This window comes from Mustela lutreola, chromosome 6 (assembly GCF_030435805.1).
Source record: "Mustela lutreola isolate mMusLut2 chromosome 6, mMusLut2.pri, whole genome shotgun sequence".
NCBI classification, from domain to species: Eukaryota; Metazoa; Chordata; class Mammalia; order Carnivora; family Mustelidae; genus Mustela; species Mustela lutreola.
This window is the reverse complement of record NC_081295.1, coordinates 102,814,876-102,835,181: the sequence shown is the minus strand read 5'-3', so window position 1 is coordinate 102,835,181 and position 20,306 is coordinate 102,814,876. Positions and strand designations below refer to the sequence as shown.

The window sequence follows — 20,306 nt, the reverse complement described above, 5'->3', positions numbered from 1 at the left end:
GACAGACAGAGATCACAAGTAGGCAGAGAGGCAGGCAGAGAGAGGAGGAAGCAGGCTCCCTGCTGCAGAGAGCCGGATGCGGGGCTCAACCCCAGCACCCTGGGATCATGACCTGAGCGGTAGGCAGAGGCTTTAACGCACTGAGCCACCTAGGCGGCCCCCCACAGTAGTTATTTTGATTTTAGTAAAGTATCAGAGACTGTGATAGTAGGGTATGATACAACACAAAGAGTAAAGAAATGGAAGAGCTATGAAAAGTAATAAAGAGTGATAATTGAACAATTGATCTCTCTCCTGCTTTCTCTGAAGAATCAACTGTTGAAAGTCTATAGAGCTCTTTGATTTGGGAAGTGGGATGAAACACATTAAATGTGAAAAGTTTGATCATGAGGCACCCGTGCTTAAAACCCTCTGTTGGATTCACTTTGCATTTAGGGCTGACAGTTCTAAAGTTAACATACCACATGTAGTCCTTGATACTTCATTTTAGCTCCTGCTGTCTTTTTCTCGTGCTTTTACACTCATGCTTCCCCGAGCTCTCTTCTGTTCATACAACTAGCCAAACTTACTCCCTCCATGGAAGGGAAACTTTGTTTTCCGTTCAGGGCAAGGGTGGCTCTTCACGGGACTTAACTGTCAGCTGCAAGGGCATCTTTTCATAGGCCTGTTTTGACTTTAAGATCTAAAGGAGCCCTTTCTCTCCTGGCCCCAAGTTCTACATTATTGTTTGTATTTCTTCCTAGCACTTAACATTATATGAAATTTTCTCATTCGGTTATTTAGCGTCTGGAACAGGAACTACGTGAAAACTGATTCCTTAACTAGTTTGGTTACTTCTGAATTCCCAGAACCTTTGGGTCTGCAGCTTATTGGAGTGCATGTGGTAGACAAGCCATGTTTTACCTAAGCAAGCCTTGTTCTCTTCACCACTTCCTGAGATGAAATGAAGTGTCTCAACACTGTAAACTCTATATTTTCCTTATCACAATTATGGGAGGTCAGAGAATATGGATTATTTTTTTCTGTAATTGATTTTTTTGAATATTATAAGAAAGATACTATGTTGTAGTTAGTGACAGTGTTGAATCTATAAGCTAGATTGCTTGGTGTGCATTTAGCTATGTATATCCATGTTAACAGAGCAGTAGAGTTTAAATTCCTACATTCCTACATTCTGTTAAGGGTGGTTCTCGGGCTCCTTGCTCCGCAGGGAGACTGCTTCTCCCTCTGCCACTCTGTCTGCCTGTGCTCACACTCTCTCTCTCTGACAAATAAATAAATAGCATCTTTAAAAAAAAAAAGAATTAAAAAGAGTGATTCCCACTTTTGGCGCACCTGGGGGCTCAGTGGTTTAAGCCTCTGCCTTCGGCTCAGGTCACGATCTCAGGGTCCTGGGATCGAGCCCCGCATCAGGCTCTCTGCTCAATGGGGAGCCTGCTTCCCCCTCTCTCTCTGCCTGCTTCCCTGCCTACTTGTGATCTCTGTCTGTCAAATAAGTAAATAAAATCTTTTAAAAAAAGAGTAATTCCTGCTTTTCTCTTTATCCATTGAGAATTATTTATATAGAATTAAAAGGTTACATTTTCTAAGGCAGAATTTTCCATGTGTAAAGGTGGCATATGAGCCACTCTTTGAGTAGCACATCTTTACACATTTTTGCTTATAGAGATTGTTTGAATAATGCTATCCTATTGGGGATTGCTAATTTATTTCTCTGCCAGGAGAATAGGAACTCTAGGAACTTTACAGCTTTTTTTCCTTATGTATCATTTTTGCATTACCTTATACCAGATTTCTAGAACTTTGGTAAACATCAGCATATGGGTATGGGAAGCTTCTTATTTTTATTATTTTTTAAAATGTTTGGTCTCTTGCTCTACAACCTGAAGCTATTTGGTAGCGCTAGGGGCATCCATATGCTTAGATTCCCCGGGTGATTGAAGTGAATGTTAAAGTTTGTTATGCCTCAGTTTATACTCATTGCACTTAAGCATAGGTACAATGAAATAGTTCTAACATATATTTATGAAACATACCAGTTATGTTTCCAAGGTTAAATAACATGACAGTAAATAATGCCCTTTTCCTGTAGTCTACTTTTATGGTTGCTGACATAGAATTTAATAAAATTAAGACAACTAACTCTATAAGAATTCTGAAGGAATTAGATACTACATAGAAATAATGAGGATGATTATGGTAGAGGGGCAGAATAACTTTGAGGCTTTTGGGAAGGAAGTTAGCCAATATTTATTAGCACACATTATTGCCATAAAACAGCACATCCTGGTGATGACTCACCAAAAATGCCTCTCACTGACATTTTTGGCCTTTATAGCATTTTGTCCACAGGGGATAGCCTAATTTGAAAAATGACAGTGATGATACGAGATTTTTTTTTTTTAACCTTGGGGTATAATTTATATACAACAAATTGTATAGTTATCAAGCCTTAAGTTTAATGATCTTAGACAAATTCAGACACCTGAACATCATCACTGCAAATGTAGCCTATTTCTCTGACCCAGCCCATTGACTTTTGCTACTTTGTAGTTGAATTCTTTCATCTAAGGCAAACGTTTCCTGATTTCTACCACCACAGATTGGTTTTGTGATTTGGTACTTCATGAAACTGGAATCATGTTTTATGTGTTTTTTTGTGTTTGGCTCCTTTCATTAAGTAGAACATATCTAAAATTTGTTCACGTGTTGGGTGTAACAGTTCATTTTCTTGTTCTGGTTGCTATGTGTTATTTCATTATGTGAATATGCTACACAACTTATCTGTTCCCCTGTTGTTAGCATTTGAGTCATTTTTAATTTGGGACGATTATGAATAGAACTACTATACAAACATCATTAAAACCTTTTTATAGGCACAAGTTTTCATTTCTTTAGGTTATATATCTAGTGGGAGAATTCCTGGACATAGTTTAAATTTCTTTCTTTTTTATTTTTTAAAGATTTTATTTATTTATTTATTTGACAGATTTGACAGACATCACAAGTAGGCAGAGAGGCAGGCAGAGAGAGAGAGAGAGAGGAAGAAGCAGGGCTTCTTCAGAGAGAGCAGAGCAGAGAACCCGATGTGGGGCTCGATTTCAGTACCCTGGGATCATGACTTGAGCCGAAGGCAGAGGCTTAACCCACTGAGCCACCCAGTTGCCCCAATAGTTTAACTTTCTAAGAGACTGACTCTAGTTCTCTAAAGTGGTTATATCATATTCCCACTCTCACCAGCAATGTCTGAGTTCCAATTTTTCCACATAGTCTCAAAAGCATTTGATATTGTCAGTTTTTCAATTTTAGCTATTTTAGTGGATATGAAATGTTATCTTATCAAGGTCTTAGCATTCATTTCTCTGATGACTAATGATGAGTACTATTTAAAATGTTTATTGGGCATTTCTGTATCTTCCTGTGTGTGTCCACGACTTTTACCCATTTAAAAAAAAATTGGATTTTTTTTATTGTTGATTTTTAGGAAGTTTTTTTTTGTGAAGAATTATTTTACTTTTTAAAAAAATATTTTTAAAAAATATTTTTATTTTGTTAAGCTATAATTGACATAAATATCCTATTAGTTTTAGGTATATATCACAGGAATTCAATATTTTTATACATTATAAAATGATCTCCATGGTGAGTATAGTTACCATTCATCACCATACACAGTGATTACTTTATTATTGACTATATTCCCTATGCTGTTACATTCTGTGACTTACTTATTTTGTAACTGGAAGTTTGTACCTCTTAATCTCCTTCTATTTCATCTGCCCCTCAACCCCATCCTCATCTGGTTATCAGCAGTTTATTTCCTGTATCTATGAGTCTGTTTCTGTTTTGTTTTTTAGATTCCATATATAAATGGAATATATGGTATTTGTCTTTCTCTGACTGACTTATTTCACTTAGCATAATACCCTGTAGTGTCATTCATGTTATCATAAATGGAAGATTTTATTTTATTTTTTTATGGCTGAGTACTATTGTGAGAATTTTAAAAAATTATATATTCTGGTGTGGGTCATTTTTTATAAGTATTTTGTTGTGAATATTGGCTTGTATTCTTTGCTTTTTTTTTTTTTTTTTAATTGGAGAGTGAGTACAAGCAGGGGGAGTGGCAGACAGAGGGAGAAGCAGGCCCCCCCCTGAGCAAGGAGCCTGGTTGCATCCCAGGGCCTCAGGATCATGACCTGAGCTAATGGCAGCCGCTTAACCAGCTGAGCCATCCAGGTGTCCCTATTGGCTTGTATTTTTAATGATATTTTTTTGAGGAACAGAAATCTTTAATTTTGGTGAAATCTGATGTATCCATGTTTAAAATTGCTAGTGGTTTTTGCCTACTCCCAAGGTCATGAAGATATTCTCTTAAATTTTTTTTTTAGAGGCTTAATAGTTTCAGCTTTTACATTTAGATCTACACTTTATCTAATTTTTGTATGTGAAATGAGGTAGGGTCAAGGATCATTTTGTTGTGTTTATCCAGTTGATCTAGCACCATTTATTGGAAAGACTTTCCTATTCAATTACCTTGACACTTTTATTGAAAATCAGTTGACCATGTAAATGTGGGTCTATTTCTGAATTCTTTTGGGTTTTGTTCTTTGTTTATCCCTTCACCAATAACATACTTTCTTGATCATTGGATCTTTATAGTAAGGCAAAAATCAGGTAGTGTAAATTCTTCAGTTTAGTTCTTCTTAATCAAGATTGTCTTCTATTGAAGACTGTTCTTCATTTAAGATTGCTTTTCTAATTCAAAATCATTTGGATTTTATATAATTTTAGAATAAATTCATCACTCTTTTTAAAAATATGCTAGGATTTTGATTGGGATTTTTTTGAATGTATAGATCAATTTGATAAAGATGAACATGTAACCAATACAGAGTCTTCCCCCCCCAACAAAGATTGAGCTATTATTTATTTATGAATTGATATTTATTTAGAGAGCATGAGCTCTCTAAAATCTTGTCTATAAATAATTATAGTTTTATTTCTTCCTTTATAGGCTTTATATCTTTTATTTTTCATTTTGAATATGACAGTGGCTAGAACTCCCCATACATTTTTGAATAGAAGTGATGTGAGAATATGTCTAACGTCTTACCTATGTGGGGGAGAAATTGTTCAGTTTTCACCATTTGGTTATGATGTTAGCTGTTGATTTTTCGTACATGGCATTCATTAGGTTGAAAAAGTTCTCTTCTTTTTTTAGTTTTCTGAGAATTTTATCATGAATGGGTGTTAAATTTTGTTAAATCCCTTTGTTGTATAAATTGAGATGTTCATTTATTTTTCTTTTTCAGTCTCTTATAGTAGGTTGTGTCAGCTGAACATTAAACCCATCTTGCAATTTCTGGATAAACATTACTTGTCATGGTCTTTTTTATATATTATTAGATTTGATTTGTTAATATTTTGTGCATTTTTACATCCTTGTTAATGAAGGATAATGGACTATAGTTTTCTTTCTTTTAAATTATTTATTATTTATTTGACAGACAGAGATCACAAGTAGGCAGAGAGGCAGGCAGAGAGAGAGGAGGAAGCATGCTCCTTGCTGAGCAGAGAGCCTGATGTGGGGCTCCATCCCAGGACCACGGGACCATGACCCAGGCCGAAGGCAGAGGCTTTAACCCACTGAGCCACCCAGGCTCCCCCGGACTATAGTTTTCTTAACTTGTAAAATCTTTGTCTAATTTTCTATTAGGGTTATGTTGGCCTGATACAAAATGTTGGGGAAAGTTCATTTCACCTCTATTTTTATTTCATTTCATTTCATGAAATAATTTGATTATTATTATTTTTTTCCCTTAATTATTTGGTAGAAATTACTGGTGAAACTATCTGGATCTGGAGTTTTGTTTTGTTTTGTGGGAAATTTTTTGTTTAAACATTGATTTTTCTAATAGAGAATTTCAATTTAGGTCAGTTTCTATACGTAGTATGTTCTGGAATTTTGTTTAATTCATCTGTCTATTTACTATTTTTTTAATGTCTGTAGGGTCTGTAGTGACATCCCCTATCTCAATATCGACTCATGTAATTTGTGTTTTCTGTTTTATTTCTTGGTTATTCTTGCTAGGATTTCTAAGAATGTTCATTTGTTCAAAGAATTAACTCTTTTTTATTTTTCAATTTTCTATCTCATCAATTATTTTTTTATTTTGGCTTTGTTTTATGGTCCCTACATTCTTTGAAGTAGACTTTTTTAAAGCTTTTGTTTAAGTAATCTCTGCATCCCAGTGGGGATTTGAACTCACAATTCTGAGATTAAGAGTTGAATGCTCCTCTGACTAAGCCAGCCAGGTGCCTCTGCTTTCCCTAGCTTCTTAAAATGGAAGTTTAGATACTGATTTTTAAATTTTTATTCTTTTCTAATATATACTTTTTTAAAGCTAAACGTCCTCCCTAAACAGTGCTTTATCTGCATCATAAAATTTTCATTTTTTAAAAAAAAGTTATTGATCAATTTGAAATATTTTAAAATTTCCCTTCTGATTTTTTAAACTTATGAATTATTTAGAAATATGTTCCTAAATTTAGCAATATTTTGGTATTTTCTCCTTTTTCCTTTTCTAATTTAATACCATTTGGTCAAAGAAAATAATTAACATAATTTCATTTCTTTGGAGTTTGAGGCTTATTTTTTCTTCAGCATATGGTTTATGTAGGTGTCTATTTCATTTACACTACAAAAAGAATGTATATTCTGTTGTTACATGGAATGTTCTATAGATGTTGAAGTTGTTTGATGTTTTTAAAACCTGTACCTTTACTAATTTTGTCTAATTCAGTAATTACTGAAAAGTGGGTGTAAAAATGTAGCATTTTGATTTGAATTTTTTTTAAGTTCCCATTTTTTGCTTCATGTATTCTGTAGCTTTATTATTAGATGTGTACAGATTTACAATTTTTATATCTTTCTGATCTGCCTTTTCTATTACTATGAAATTTCCACCTAAAATTCAAATTTTTGTCCCTCTGTATGCAATGTCTTTTTCCTCTGGCTCATTTTAAGAATTTTCTTTTGTTTTGATACTAATTGAATGTAAAGTACCTAGGTCTGACTCACTTTTTATTTTGCTTGGGGTTTGCTGAACTTCTTTGATCTGATTGTTGGTAGCTTTTGACAATTTAGAAAAATCTTTGGCTGCTATATATTCAAGTATTTCAAATATTCACTTTCTCCTTTCCATCTGAAAAGCTAATTGCTTGTATGCTAAATCAAGACCACTTGGTATTGTTCCATAGATTTCAGATGCTCTCTTCCTTTTATCATTCTCTCCCCACCCCATTTTAAGATTCATTTTGGGTAATTTCTGCTGACATTTTCAAGTTTACTAATCTTTTCCTCTGATGTATGGAGATAACCATTGTATGAATTATATGTTTGAAATATTTTTTGACAGCAATCATTTCAGCTTGTATCTTTAAGTTTTCCATCTCTTGTGAAATTTCTCATGTATTTGCCCATTCTTTATCTTATTCACTAGATCCTTTGTATATGATAATCATTTTACAAACCCTGTTTGATATTTCTGATATTTAGACCATCTCTGGATCTCCTTATACTGAATATTTTAATCCTGATCAGATATCAGATTTTTCTTACTTCTTCTCATACCTTGAGAGAACCTTGGGAGATTTGTTTCAGCTTGTCAATATGGTTTCTACCTTTTTGTATTTCCAAATTTTATTTTTCTCTCTTGTCCTTCATTTGCCTTTCTGCTTTTTGAGATATCTCTCTCCACAGTAGTGAAGGACTAGAGTGCCTGCCTTAGAGGGACTTTACTCAGTTTTGTTGCCTCTTCCCTAGGCTTCAGCAAGCCAAAGATTTGTATTTGAGCAATTCTCTGGCTACCTGAACAGCAGGAGGAAGGTAGATCTCTCTTGCTATTCTGTATTGCTCTCAGCTTTCTCTGTGTTACTTCTCTATTCCATGTACTTTGTTAAGGCTCATGGGGAAGAATTACTGGATGCAGGCATACTCATTCTGTGTGCAGGACTGTAGTGTGTCACATCAGTTTTGGCTGGTTTCTCTCATGCTGTGCAAATTCCTATTCCTGAGGAGGATTCCCTTTCTGCTAGGGATGAAAACAGCCCAGAATCTCCTCTATCTTATAAAGGATTAATAACTTTTGGTATTTTGCTTATTTAGATATTTTAAATCCTGTCTTTTCTGCTGGGTTTAAAAGACTATAGTTTTATAGTTTATCTGGCATGTTTTCATTAGTGGGAGTGATAGTCTCTTGCCACTTTCCACATTCTAACCAGAAGTAAAGACCTTGGTCTAACTTAGAAGACATATTAAAGTCATGTAACTGAGTGTTTATGAATCAAATAAAATAGATTCTAATGCTTATAATTATACCACATTTAAAATTAAATCTTATCACTTAGCTTTATTATATAAATATTTTAACCAGATACCCTTTAAATGTTTCTTAAAACGCAAATCCATTTTTAAGAGAAAAATGTTTGCTACTACTGAGATAATGAAAAGAATGTGATAAAGCTCTACAGGTCATGCTTGAAGAAGGAATTCTAGTAAATATTTTGAGTAAAGCAAAACGTTCTAGAAAAGTTTGTACTTTTCCAAGATAATTATGAATTAAAAAACTTACAGTTTTCTTCAACTCCTATTCATCCATTAATATATTTAAAATACAGCTATTTTATTTTATTTTTTACTCATTTAAATTCAATTTTTTAACATATGGTGTATCATTAGTTTCACATGTAGATTTTAGTAATCCATCAGTTGCATATGATACCCAGTGTTCATTACATCATGTTCCCTCTTTTTTTTTTAAACTTGTATTTATTTATTTATTTAAAGATTTTATCAATTTATTTGATGGAGAGAGAGACCACAAGTAGAGGGGGCAGCAGAGGGAGAGGGAGAAGCAGGCTTTCCACGGAGCAAGAAGCCTGATGTAGGGTCCAATCCCAGCACCTTGGAATCATGACCAAGCCAAAGAGAGACACTTAACTGACTGAGCCACCCAGGTGCCTCATCATGTGCCCTTTTTAATATCCATTACCCACTTGCCCCATCCCTCCACTTTCCCTCCAGCAACTCTCAGTTTCCTATAGTTATGAGTCTTTTATGGTTTGTCTCCCTCTCTGATTTCATCTTATTTTATTTTTACCTCCCTTCCCCTATGGTCTTCTGTTTTGTTTCCTAAATTCCACATATGAGCGAAGCCATGTGATAATTGTTTTTCTCTGATTGACTCATTTCACTCAGCATAATATCCTTCAGTTCCATCCATGTCAGTGTAAATAGGTAAGATTTCATCCTTTCTGATGGCTGAGTAATATTCCATTGTATCTATATATCACATCTTCTTTATCCATTCCTGTGTCAATGGATATCTGGGCTCTTCCCAGAGTTTGGCTGTTGTGGACATTGCTACTATAAACATTGGGGTACAGGTGCCCCTTTGGATCACTACATTTGTATCTGTGGAGTACATACCTAGTAGTAAATTGCTGAGTCTTAGGGTAGCTCTATTTTAATGTCACCTCCATATTGTTTTCCAAAGTAGCTGCACCAACTTGCATTTCTACCAACCGTGTAAGAGGGTTCCCCTTTCTCCATATCCTCACCAAAATTTGTTTCCTGCTTGTTAATTTTAGCCATTCTTACTGGTGTAAGGTGATACTTATTGTGGTTTTATTTTGTATTTCCCTGATGCCAAGTGACATGGAGCATTTTTTCATGTGTCTCTTGGCCATTTATATGTCTTCTTTGGAGAAATATCTGTTCATGTCTTCTGCCCATTTCTTGACTGGATCATTTGTTTTTAGGGTTTTTGAGTTTGACAGATTCTTTATAGCTCTTAGATACTAGCCCTTTATCTGATATGTCATTGGCAAATATATTCTCACTTTCTATAGGTTGCCTTTTAGTTTTGTTGATTGTTTCCTTTGCTATGCAAAAGTTTTTATCTTGATGAAGTCCCAAAATTCATTTTTGCTTTGTTTCCCTTGCCTTTGGAGACAGTGTTTAGCAAGAAGTTGCTGTGGCTAAATTTCAAGAGGTTGTGCCTGTGTTTTCCTCTAGGATTTTGATAGATTCCTGTCTCATCTTTAGTTCTTTCATCCATTTTGATTTTATCTTTGTGTATGGTGTAAGAAATTGCTCCAGTTTCATTCTTCTGCCTGTGACTGTCCAATTTTCCCAATGCCATTTGTTGAGGCTGTCTTTTTTACATTGGATATTCTTTCCTGCTTTGTTGAATATTAGTTAACCATAGAGTTGGGGATCCATTTATAGTTCTCTATTCTGTTCCATTGATCTATGTGTTTGTTTTTGTGCCAGTACCATGCTATCTTGATGATCACAGCTTTGTAATATACTTTGAAGTCCAGAATTGTGATGCCACTGGCTTTGGTTTTCTTTTTCAACATTTCTTTCTACTGGCTACTCAGGGTGTTGTCTGGTTCCATACAAATTTTAGGGTTACTTGTTCTGGCTTTGTGAAAAATACCAGTGGTATTGTGATAGGGATTGCATTGAATTTGTATATTTCTCTGGGTAGTATAGACATTTTAACAATATTTGTTCTTCTGATTTGTGAGCATGGAATGTTTTTCTATTTCTTTATGTCTTCCTCAATTTCTTTCCTGAATGTTTTATAGTTTTCAGAGTACAGATCCTTTACCTCTTTAGTTAGGTTTATTCCTTGATATCTTTTTTTTTTTAAAGATTTTATTTATTTATTTGACAGACAGAGATCACAAATAGGCAGAAAAGCATGCAGAGAGAGAGCAGGAAGTAGGCTCCCTCCTGAGCAGAGAACCCAATGCGGAACTCGATCCCAGGACCCTGGGATCATGACCTGAGCTGAAGGCAGAGGCTTTAACCTACTGAGCTACCCAGGCGCCCCTATCTTATGGTTTTTGGTAAAATTGTAAATGGGATTGATTTTTTAATTTCTCTTTCTTCTGTCTCATTGTTAGTATATAGAAATGCAAATGATTTGTGTGCATTGATTTTATATCCTGCCACTTTGCTGAATTCCTATATAAGATCTAGCAATTTTGGGGTGGAGTCTTTTGGGTTTTCCATATAAATAAAGTATTATGTCATCTGCAAAGAGTGAAAGCTTTACTTCCTTGCCAATTTGGTTGCCTTTTATTTTTTGTTCTTGTTGTCTGATTGCTGAAGGTAGGACTTCTAGTACTATGTTGAACAGCAGTGGTGGGAGTGGACGTCCTTGTTGTGTTCCTGACCTTAGGGGAGAAGCTCTCATTCCCAAGAATAGCTTGAGAATGATATTCTGTCTGGGCTTTCCATATATGGCTTTTATGATATTGAGGGATGTTCCCTCTATCCTGTGGTTTTTTTTTTTTTTTTTTTTTTTTAAATCATTCTTTTTTGAAATCTGGTAAAATTCATATTGTCAGCATTTTTTTAATTAACTAGTTAATTTATTTATTTTCAGGGTAACAGTATTCATTGTTTTTGCACCACACCCAGTGCTCCATGCAATCCGTGCCCTCTCTAATACCCACCACCTTTCACCTCCCACCTCCTCCCCCAACCTCCCATCCCCCCCCTCGCCCCTTCAAACCCCTCAGATTGTTTTTCAGAGTCCATAGTCTCTCATGGTTCACCACCCCTACTGTGGAGTGTTTTAATTAAGAAAGGATACTGTATTTTGTCAATGCTTTTTCTTTATCAGTTGAGAGGATCATATGATTCTTATCCTTTCTTTTATTAAAATATGGCTATTTTAGACAGATAAATTATTTTAAGGCTAGTAAGAACTACTCTGAGTATTACAATGAAAAAATTTGAACTTACAATGGCTAGGTATTTGTCTTTACTTTTTTTTTTAAATTTTTTATTTTTTATAAACATATATTTTTATCCCCAGGGTACAGGTCTGTGAATCACCAGGCTTACACACTTCACAGCACTCACCAAAGCACATACCCTCCCCAATGTCCATAATCCCACCCCCTTCTCCCAAACCCCCTCCCCCCAGCAACCCTCAGTTTCTTTTGTGAGATTAAGAGTCACTTATGGTTTGTCTCCCTCCCAATCCCATCTTGTTTCATTGATTCTTCTCCTACCCACTTAAGCCCCCATGTTGCATCACCACTTCCTCATATCAGGGAGATCATATGATAGTTGTCTTTCTCTGCTTGACTTATTTCGCTAAGCATGATATGCTCTAGTTCCATCCATGTTGTCGCAAATGGCAAGATTTCATTTCTTTTGATGGCTGCATAGTATTCCATTGTGTATATATACCACATCTTCTTGATCCATTCATCTGTTGATGGACATCTAGGTTCTTTCCATAGTTTGGCTATTGTGGACATTGCTGCTATAAACATTCGGGTGCACGTGCCCCTTTGGATCACTACGTTTGTATCTTTAGGGTAAATACCCAATAGTGCAATTGCTGGGTCATAGGGCAGTTCTATTTTCAACATTCTGAGGAACCTCCATGCTGTTTTCCAGAGTGGCTGCACCAGCTTGCATTCCCACCAACAGGGTAGGAGGGTTCCCCTTTCTCCGCATCCTCGCCAGCATCTGTCATTTCCTGACTTGTTGATTTTAGCCATTCTGACTGGTGTGAGGTGATATCTCATTGTGGTTTTGATTTGTATTTCCCTGATGCCGAGTGATATGGAGCACTTTTTCATGTGTCTGTTGGCCATCTGGATGTCTTCTTTGCAGAAATGTCTGTTCATGTCCTCTGCCCATTTCTTGATTGGATTATTTGTTCTTTGGGTGTTGAGTTTGCTAAGTTCTTTATAGATTCTGGACACTAGTCCTTTATCTGATATGTCGTTTGCATGGTACTGTCTTTACTTTTCTAATGTGTTTTTTTTCCCCCTTTTTTCTCTTTAGGAATCCTAAAACCAAAATAGTAGAACGAAAACAGAAACATGGCTCACCATATTTCATTACTTTGGATAATTTTGGTCTTGCCTCTTTGGAATTCTGTATTAGCTGAAGATGGGGAAATAAGATCAAGTAAGAATTATCAACGTTTTTGTTATCAACAAATTGAATGTGGAAATATAATTGGGGGGCTCAAGCAATCCTTTTTAGGACCTTATTCTTACTGTTTTTGATGCTTTAACTCCCTAAAATGAAATGAATTGCTGTGTTACATATTAACTGAGGGAAAAGCTTTTATCAGAGGTAATTTTGAGAGAATTCCATGGTAATTGTTTATTCTTTTACCCATTAGGCTTTGGAATAAATGGTATGGTATTCAGTTTATACTCAGCCATTTAGAACTTAGTGATAGGGAGATAAAGTACCTAGGACCATTTTATGAGGTTATCTCATAGAGATAACGAGATAATTCATGTAAACAGGGTAACTCCTATCAATGGCTTAGCTCAGTGACATCTCAGTAGATGGTGACTATTATTCTGGTTGTGTATAGGAGAGCTTGCATTAGAGAAGGAGAGCTATATTAATTGCATTTTTACTACCCAGGCCGTTATTTACAGATATCATGCGTCTTGAAAAAAAGTTGGCTTATAATCATATTTTGAAACTCATATACAACCTACTATAAATTATGGTTTCTACAGCACTTAAATTTGTAAGTTTGACAACTTGATTCAGCTTGATTAGAATTTATTAATAGTGAATTTATTTTTTTTTAAAGATTTTATTTATTTGACAGACAGAGATCACAAGTAGGCAGAGAGGCAGGTAGAGAGAAGAGGAAGCAGGCTCCCTGCTGAGCAGAGAGCCCGACGCGGGTTTCGATCCCAGGACCCTGGGATCATGACCTGAGCTGAAGGCAGGGGCTTTGACCCACTGAGCCACCCAGGCTCCCCAGAATTTATTAATAGTGAATTTAATGTTTGTATAATACTCTCAGAGTTTAATCCACTCACATACTATACAAAGTATATATTATTTTCTCTGTTTTTTTTTGAGTAGGAAAGAAATTCACAAAATTTAAGGGGCTTACCTAATATCATACAGCTGGTTAGAGGTATAACTAGTATTTGAAGTATGCCTTTGATCTTTAGTCCATTTTTTTTTTTTCTGTGACACTGATGATTCATCTTTCTCAGGAAGAGGTTTCTTGGAGTGGTATTTTGTCTAGTTTTTATAAATGGCAGTACTTGCTTTTGTACCCATGCTCTTGGCTAACCTTGCAGTTATGAAATATATGGTCCATGGCTCTGAAAAGGGATAGGAAGGGCCAAGAATAACGTTGTAAGAGTTTATAAATACTGAATCAAGTGGCACACAAACACTAGCAGGTCTAGACAATGAGTCTCATAGTATTGAGGAAGGACTACCCTGAAGAACTCTGCAAACATGACTTGTCTGTCCTTTTGTCTCTCCCGCAAAAGCCCCACAAAAGCATATGTCTCTAATCCCAGTCTAGCTTCCAGAAAAACCCAGAACTACATTCCCTTGCATTAGAAAATTTGCCTCTGAGGCAGAATTCCATTTCTGCTGTCCCTGGCCTGAACTCTGGCAGTGTTTACCATGCCAAAGGATGTTGGAATAGTGTTCCTCATGATTTTTTGGACTTCACACCATCTTAAGAGTGACATCATAATCACAGTTACATTTTTGAGGTAAATCCATGTTTTGGCAGTTAAAAAAAATTTTTTTTTTAAACTTCTGGGCTATATGTTCACCTGAGAGTAGTTTATTTTTACCAGTTACTTTGAGTGAATTACCTTTAAAATTGAGGCATCTTTGTGTGACCTTGTCATCATCCCAGATATGGAAATAGACAAATATGAGGAAAAGAATAGAAAGGAAAGGAGAGGGAAAGAGAAAGAGTGATTGATTGATTAATTGATTTTACATGTAAGGAAATGCAAAAATACAAATAAAGAAATACAAATGCTAGTAGTCACTGAGCTTTGTTTTTTCCTCCAGGACGGTCCTTTACAGTTATGATACCTTATTTGTAATGTCTACAGAAAATAAATCATTATATTGGGCTTCTGATCACTACTAAGAGAGGCTATTAATATGTGTAAAAACACAGAACTTAAAATTTGTTACTGTATTACCTTGACTCATCTCACCCTCTTTAAACTTACTATCTCCAAGGACATGTGATCTTTATTGTATGGGCCATAAATGGTAGTATTTTTACTGATTTGAATGAAGAATTGAGAGAAACAGGAGGTGTAGCCATTCCTTTCAGTGTACTCTATTAGCTGTTTTGCACTGTTGGAATTACTCCAACCAGTTTGTCATTTGGGCTCTTTGATTCTTACCTCTGGACCTTTGTACTTACTGTTCCTTCTGATTAGAAGGTCCTTCTCTTCACCTGGCTAACATTCTCTTTTTAGATCTCAGGTTCCCTGTCAGCTTTCCCACAGGATCTGTTCTGACTTTGCACAATTAGTTTTTACCCTCTCCTAAATGTTCTCATAATATTTTGTATTTTGCCTAACCAGCCAGTCATCTGTCTTAATAGACTGTGATATCTGTTTGAGATATCTTATATATCTTTGAAGCTGGTACCTAGCAAGATAGTCAAGCACAGAGCAGGTATTCAATATACATATACTGAAAGGCTAAAATAGGCCTGGAGGCATGCTGGGTACTGTGGAAAAGAGAGTTAAGATTTTTTCTTTCTACAAGTGCTTAGAACTTGTCTAGGTGTAACTTGCACCAAAGATGGTTTTTGTTCTCCAATAGAACTCTCAGGTGTGCTGATCTCGTGTTTCCTGGTATGTTGAAACAAGAATCTTTATCTCTGTGGAGAAAGAATAATTTATACTACTTGTGAACAAAGATTCACTTAGCACAAGTCTCTCTCTGGCTGAAAATGAGAGATCAGATCTTTAAACATTGATCTTGTGTGTAGTGCAAGAGTAGATATTACATTGGTGATCTTAGTTCATTAAACTTTTATCAACTCTATCAAAGAATATGCTAGTTGAATTCTGAAGTTGGCAGAAAGCTTTTTTCTTTTTAAAATTTTTCTCCCATTTATTGACTTATGGATATTTTTGTAAATACTTTAGATTAACATTAAACTAAACATATTTCAGGGATAACTTAAAAGAATGCTTTTAGCATATATCTGAAAATCATTTATTTTTGTGGTTTCATTTAGTCAGTGGGGAAAAGGAATTAAACGTTGCTTTATGGCAGTACCTGCCCCTACACAGAGCTATCTAGATATCATGTCAAATATAGTATCCTTTTTTTATTCCCTACTTTTAAAGCTGAATCATTAATCTTTAAATTAAGACAACAGAATTTAAAAATGTCAACAAAAATAATAGCTCTGATTTAGAAAGAATTTTCATGAATTAGGCAATTTATCTTATTTAACCCTCACAAAGGTCCTATGAGCTGGTTACATTTTAAAATTTTAGCTTTATTGAGATTTAATGGACATACAAATTGTATTATATTTAATGTGTGCCTCATGGTGATTTGATACCCATATATGTTGTGAAAGCATCCCCTGCATCTGCTTACTTAAAGATTGTGCAATAAAAACCTCCCATATTTGCTTTTTATACCACAAATGTGTTCTGATGGTTTTCTTCTTCACTTAGGTTGTCGTACTGCTCCAACAGATTTAGTTTTCATCTTAGATGGCTCTTACAGTGTTGGCCCAGAAAACTTTGAAATAGTGAAAAAGTGGCTTGTTAATATCACGAAAAACTTTGACATAGGACCAAAGTTTATTCAGGTTGGAGTCGTCCAGTATAGTGATTATCCTGTGTTGGAGATTCCTCTTGGAAGTCATGATTCTGGAGAGAATTTGATTGCAGCAATGGAATCCATACATTACCTGGGTGGAAACACAAGGACTGGAAAGGCCATCCAGTTTGCACTTGATTACCTTTTTGCCAAGTCCTCACGGTTTCTGACAAAGATAGCAGTAGTACTCACAGATGGTAAATCCCAAGATGAAGTTAAAGATGCAGCAGAAGCAGCAAGGGACAATAAAATAACATTATTTGCTATTGGTGTTGGTTCAGAAACAGAAGATGCAGAACTTAGAGCAATTGCCAATAAGCCTTCATCTACTTATGTGTTTTATGTGGAAGACTATATTGCGATATCCAAAATAAGGGAGGTGATGAAGCAGAAACTTTGTGAAGGTAAGCCTTAATGGAATTTGGAAACAATTAATAATTGCATTTTCTCACACTTTGGTATAACCTGCTTATCTATACCACTGTAGTTATATTTAGTGTCAAGTTATCTATCATGTTAGAATGGAGGTGTACATGTATTTTTGTGTTTCATTTATTTTGGATAAATTTTGTTTTTAGAAACAGTCACATAAGCAAATCTATAGTTAGAAAATATCCTTTTTTGTTGCCTTTTTTTTTTTTTTTTTTTTTTTTTTTTTTACAATTGCAGCATGTCCATTGTGGAGATGGAAGAAAATAAAGACACATAAAACATAAGAATATATAAATTACACATGATCGCTATTACTCTTGTTAGTGTTTTGTCTTTTTCATTCCAGTCTTTCTTTTTTTTTATTGTCTCTGAGAGCTTATTCATGTGCCTAAATAAGTATAGCGTATATATAATTTCATCCTCTATTTTCATACTATTGTATATTCTATTATTTTTATGTATAATTTTCATCCTCTATTAACATAATAGCAGACAGTCTCAGTCTCCTAAGATAATTTATTTAATAATTCCCCTTTTTTTGTGTGTTTAGTTTCTTTCTCTTTTTTAAAATTTTTATCTAAATTCTAGTTAGTTTACATATAGTGTAGTATTGGTTTCACTTGTAGAATTTAATGATTCTTCACTTACACATAATACCTAGTGCTCACAAGTGCCCTCTTTAATACCCATCACCCACTTAGTCCATCCCCCACCCATCTTCCCTCCATCAACCCTCAATTTGATCTCTATAGTAAAGAGTCTGTTTTATGGTTTGCCTCTCTCTTTTTCTCCCTTTCTGTTCATCTATTTTTTAAATTCCATGTATGAGTGAAATCATACAGTATTTTTTATTTTCTGACTTATTTTGCCTAGCATAATATACTCTAGCTCCATCCATGTCGTTGGAAATGGCAAGATTTCATTCTCATGAAATCATGAAATCATTCTCTCAAAGATTCTCATTCTTTTTGATGACTACTATTCCATTGTGTTCATGTGTGTGTGTATCTTTTTTATCCATTTATCAGTTGATGTTTTTTGTTCATTTCTAAGTTTTCTGCTATAAAATATTCTTATACAGAATTCTGAATGGGAATGTCTGATTTTTTTCAAAAACATAGGTGAAATTACTAACGTTGTTAGAGCTCTGTAAAAATGCTAAAAATTGCACTTGAGAGACTTAAATTTCTACCATCAGTGAGAGAATATTTGAAAATATAGTATTTATTAGTCAATCATTTTTACATCATTCCATGAAATCTAACTCTGTGTTTATGATAAGTCCATAGTATGGACACTATAGTCCATAGTATGCCATTTTTTGGCAAATATTAATTGTATTAGGATATTGACATTCATATATTTTTTTGGAGAGAGTAATTTGTTTGTAATACTACAAGCATTTAATACTATATCTAAAAAATAAAATTGATGTAAAATCAAAAGACTATTTTTTCTAGTTTGCCTAAAAATGCTCCAAAAATATGTTGGTTCACATTTGATAGAAACATTTCTGGGGTGCCTACGTGGTTCAGTTGATTAAACATCTGAGGTCATGATCTCAGGGTCCTGGGATAAAGCCTGCTTCAGGCTTCCTGCTCAGCAGGGAGTCTGCTTCTCCTCTTACTCTTTTTGCTTTCTCTCTCTCTCTGTGTCTCAGATAAATCTTAAAAAAAAATTTTTTTTTCTAAATGTGGTGTAGAAAAAAGATTTCTCTATTTTCTTCATATTTGTTTGGGAGCTATAGCACAGAAAAACATTTAAATTTATTTTTAGATTATTTAAGAAGGGATGGAAGTTAAGCATTTTCTGGGGCATCTGGGTGGCTCAGTGGGTTAAGCCTCTGCCCTCAGCTCAGGTCATGATCCCAGGGTCCTGGTATCGAGCCCCTCATTGGGCTCTCTGTTCAGTGGGGAGCCTGCTAACCCCCTCTCTGTCTCTGCCTGCCTCTCTATTTGTGATCTCTCTCTCTCTCTCTGTGTCAAATAAATAAATAAGATCTTAAAAAAATTAAGCATTTTCTTTAATCAAACTTTTAAAAAGTCACTATAGCAAGTACAAATGATTATCATAATTATTCTTTTCATGTTCCTAACAGTAAGACTGTGTTGACTTTTCTCATCTTGATCAGAGAATTTATATTTATTTTCCAATTTTACTGAAAAATAATTGACCTACATAGATTTTCAAATATGTTATAAGATTAGAATTAGAATTCTTTGGTTTTGTAGCTAGATATATTTCATTATTAAAACAGACTTTTCATGGTGATGTTTTACCTACCATTCCTTTATATTCTAAAATATAAATTTGATAAAGTATGTCTGGGCAGTACTTGTTTCAGAGACTTTGTGTAGATACGTATTTTGGTAAATGCATTCTATTAAAAAATTCTAATTACATGTGAAAGATTTGTTTAAAAGGATAAAAAATTCTTTTGGCAAAAATGTCCAGTCTGTAAAAAAAATTAAATTTGAAAGCTTTCCAAATATTTTTTCATGCACACTCAAAGAAAGAATGTAAGTAATGTCTGTGTCTATTCAGTTCACAAATATGCGGTACAATAGCCATCTTTTAAAATGTAGTTTTTGAAATTGTACTTAGGGGAATATAAGGGCTTTTTTGCATTTGACTTTTTATAACTATTAGATTATGATTAGTGCATTGTTGTTTTGCAGAAGCCTCAAATCATGCAATTTGTATTTGCATTGTTTGACAAAGTTCCTATTTTTTGTTGTTTTGATAAATGGTTAAATTCTACCTTGGATTGCTTATCATGTTGTTCACTTTTATATTCCTGTTGTGACTGACCCACAATGAACAAAATATTATTTACTTCTTTGGTCCCACATGGATTATTTAAACTTCATAAACCTACCATTTGCTTAAAGGAGTATTCTGCAGTACATTTCTTATTTCAGGATGATCTTTTTGTGATGGACGATGGTTTCTTTATTTATCTGACTGGGAGTTTAGTTTTTTCTTTTTCTTTCTATTCTTTTCTTTTTTTATTGTAAAAAACACATGAGAGCTAACCTCTTAAATATTTTAAGTGTACAGTACAGTATAGTTAACTACAAGTGCAGTGACAGTGTTATACTGTAGATACCTAGAACTTCCTCATGTTGCCTGACAGAAACTTTGGGCCCATTGAATAGCTACTCCCCATATCCCT

The 20,306-nt window shown here is 34.7% G+C and overlaps 1 protein-coding gene across 3 annotated transcripts in view; it reads left to right on the top strand.

Moving 5' to 3' along the window:
- Nucleotides 1-20,306, top strand: part of COL21A1 (collagen type XXI alpha 1 chain) — a 181,860-nt gene that overhangs the window by 46,094 nt on the left and 115,460 nt on the right. For all 3 annotated transcript variants that reach the window (XM_059178294.1, XM_059178292.1, XM_059178293.1), the window contains exons 2-3: nucleotides 12,887-13,012; nucleotides 16,552-17,103. In XM_059178294.1, coding sequence (XP_059034277.1) covers nucleotides 12,925-13,012; nucleotides 16,552-17,103 — 640 coding nt within the window. In that variant the 5' untranslated portion in view covers nucleotides 12,887-12,924. The remainder of the gene's footprint in view (nucleotides 1-12,886; nucleotides 13,013-16,551; nucleotides 17,104-20,306) is intronic.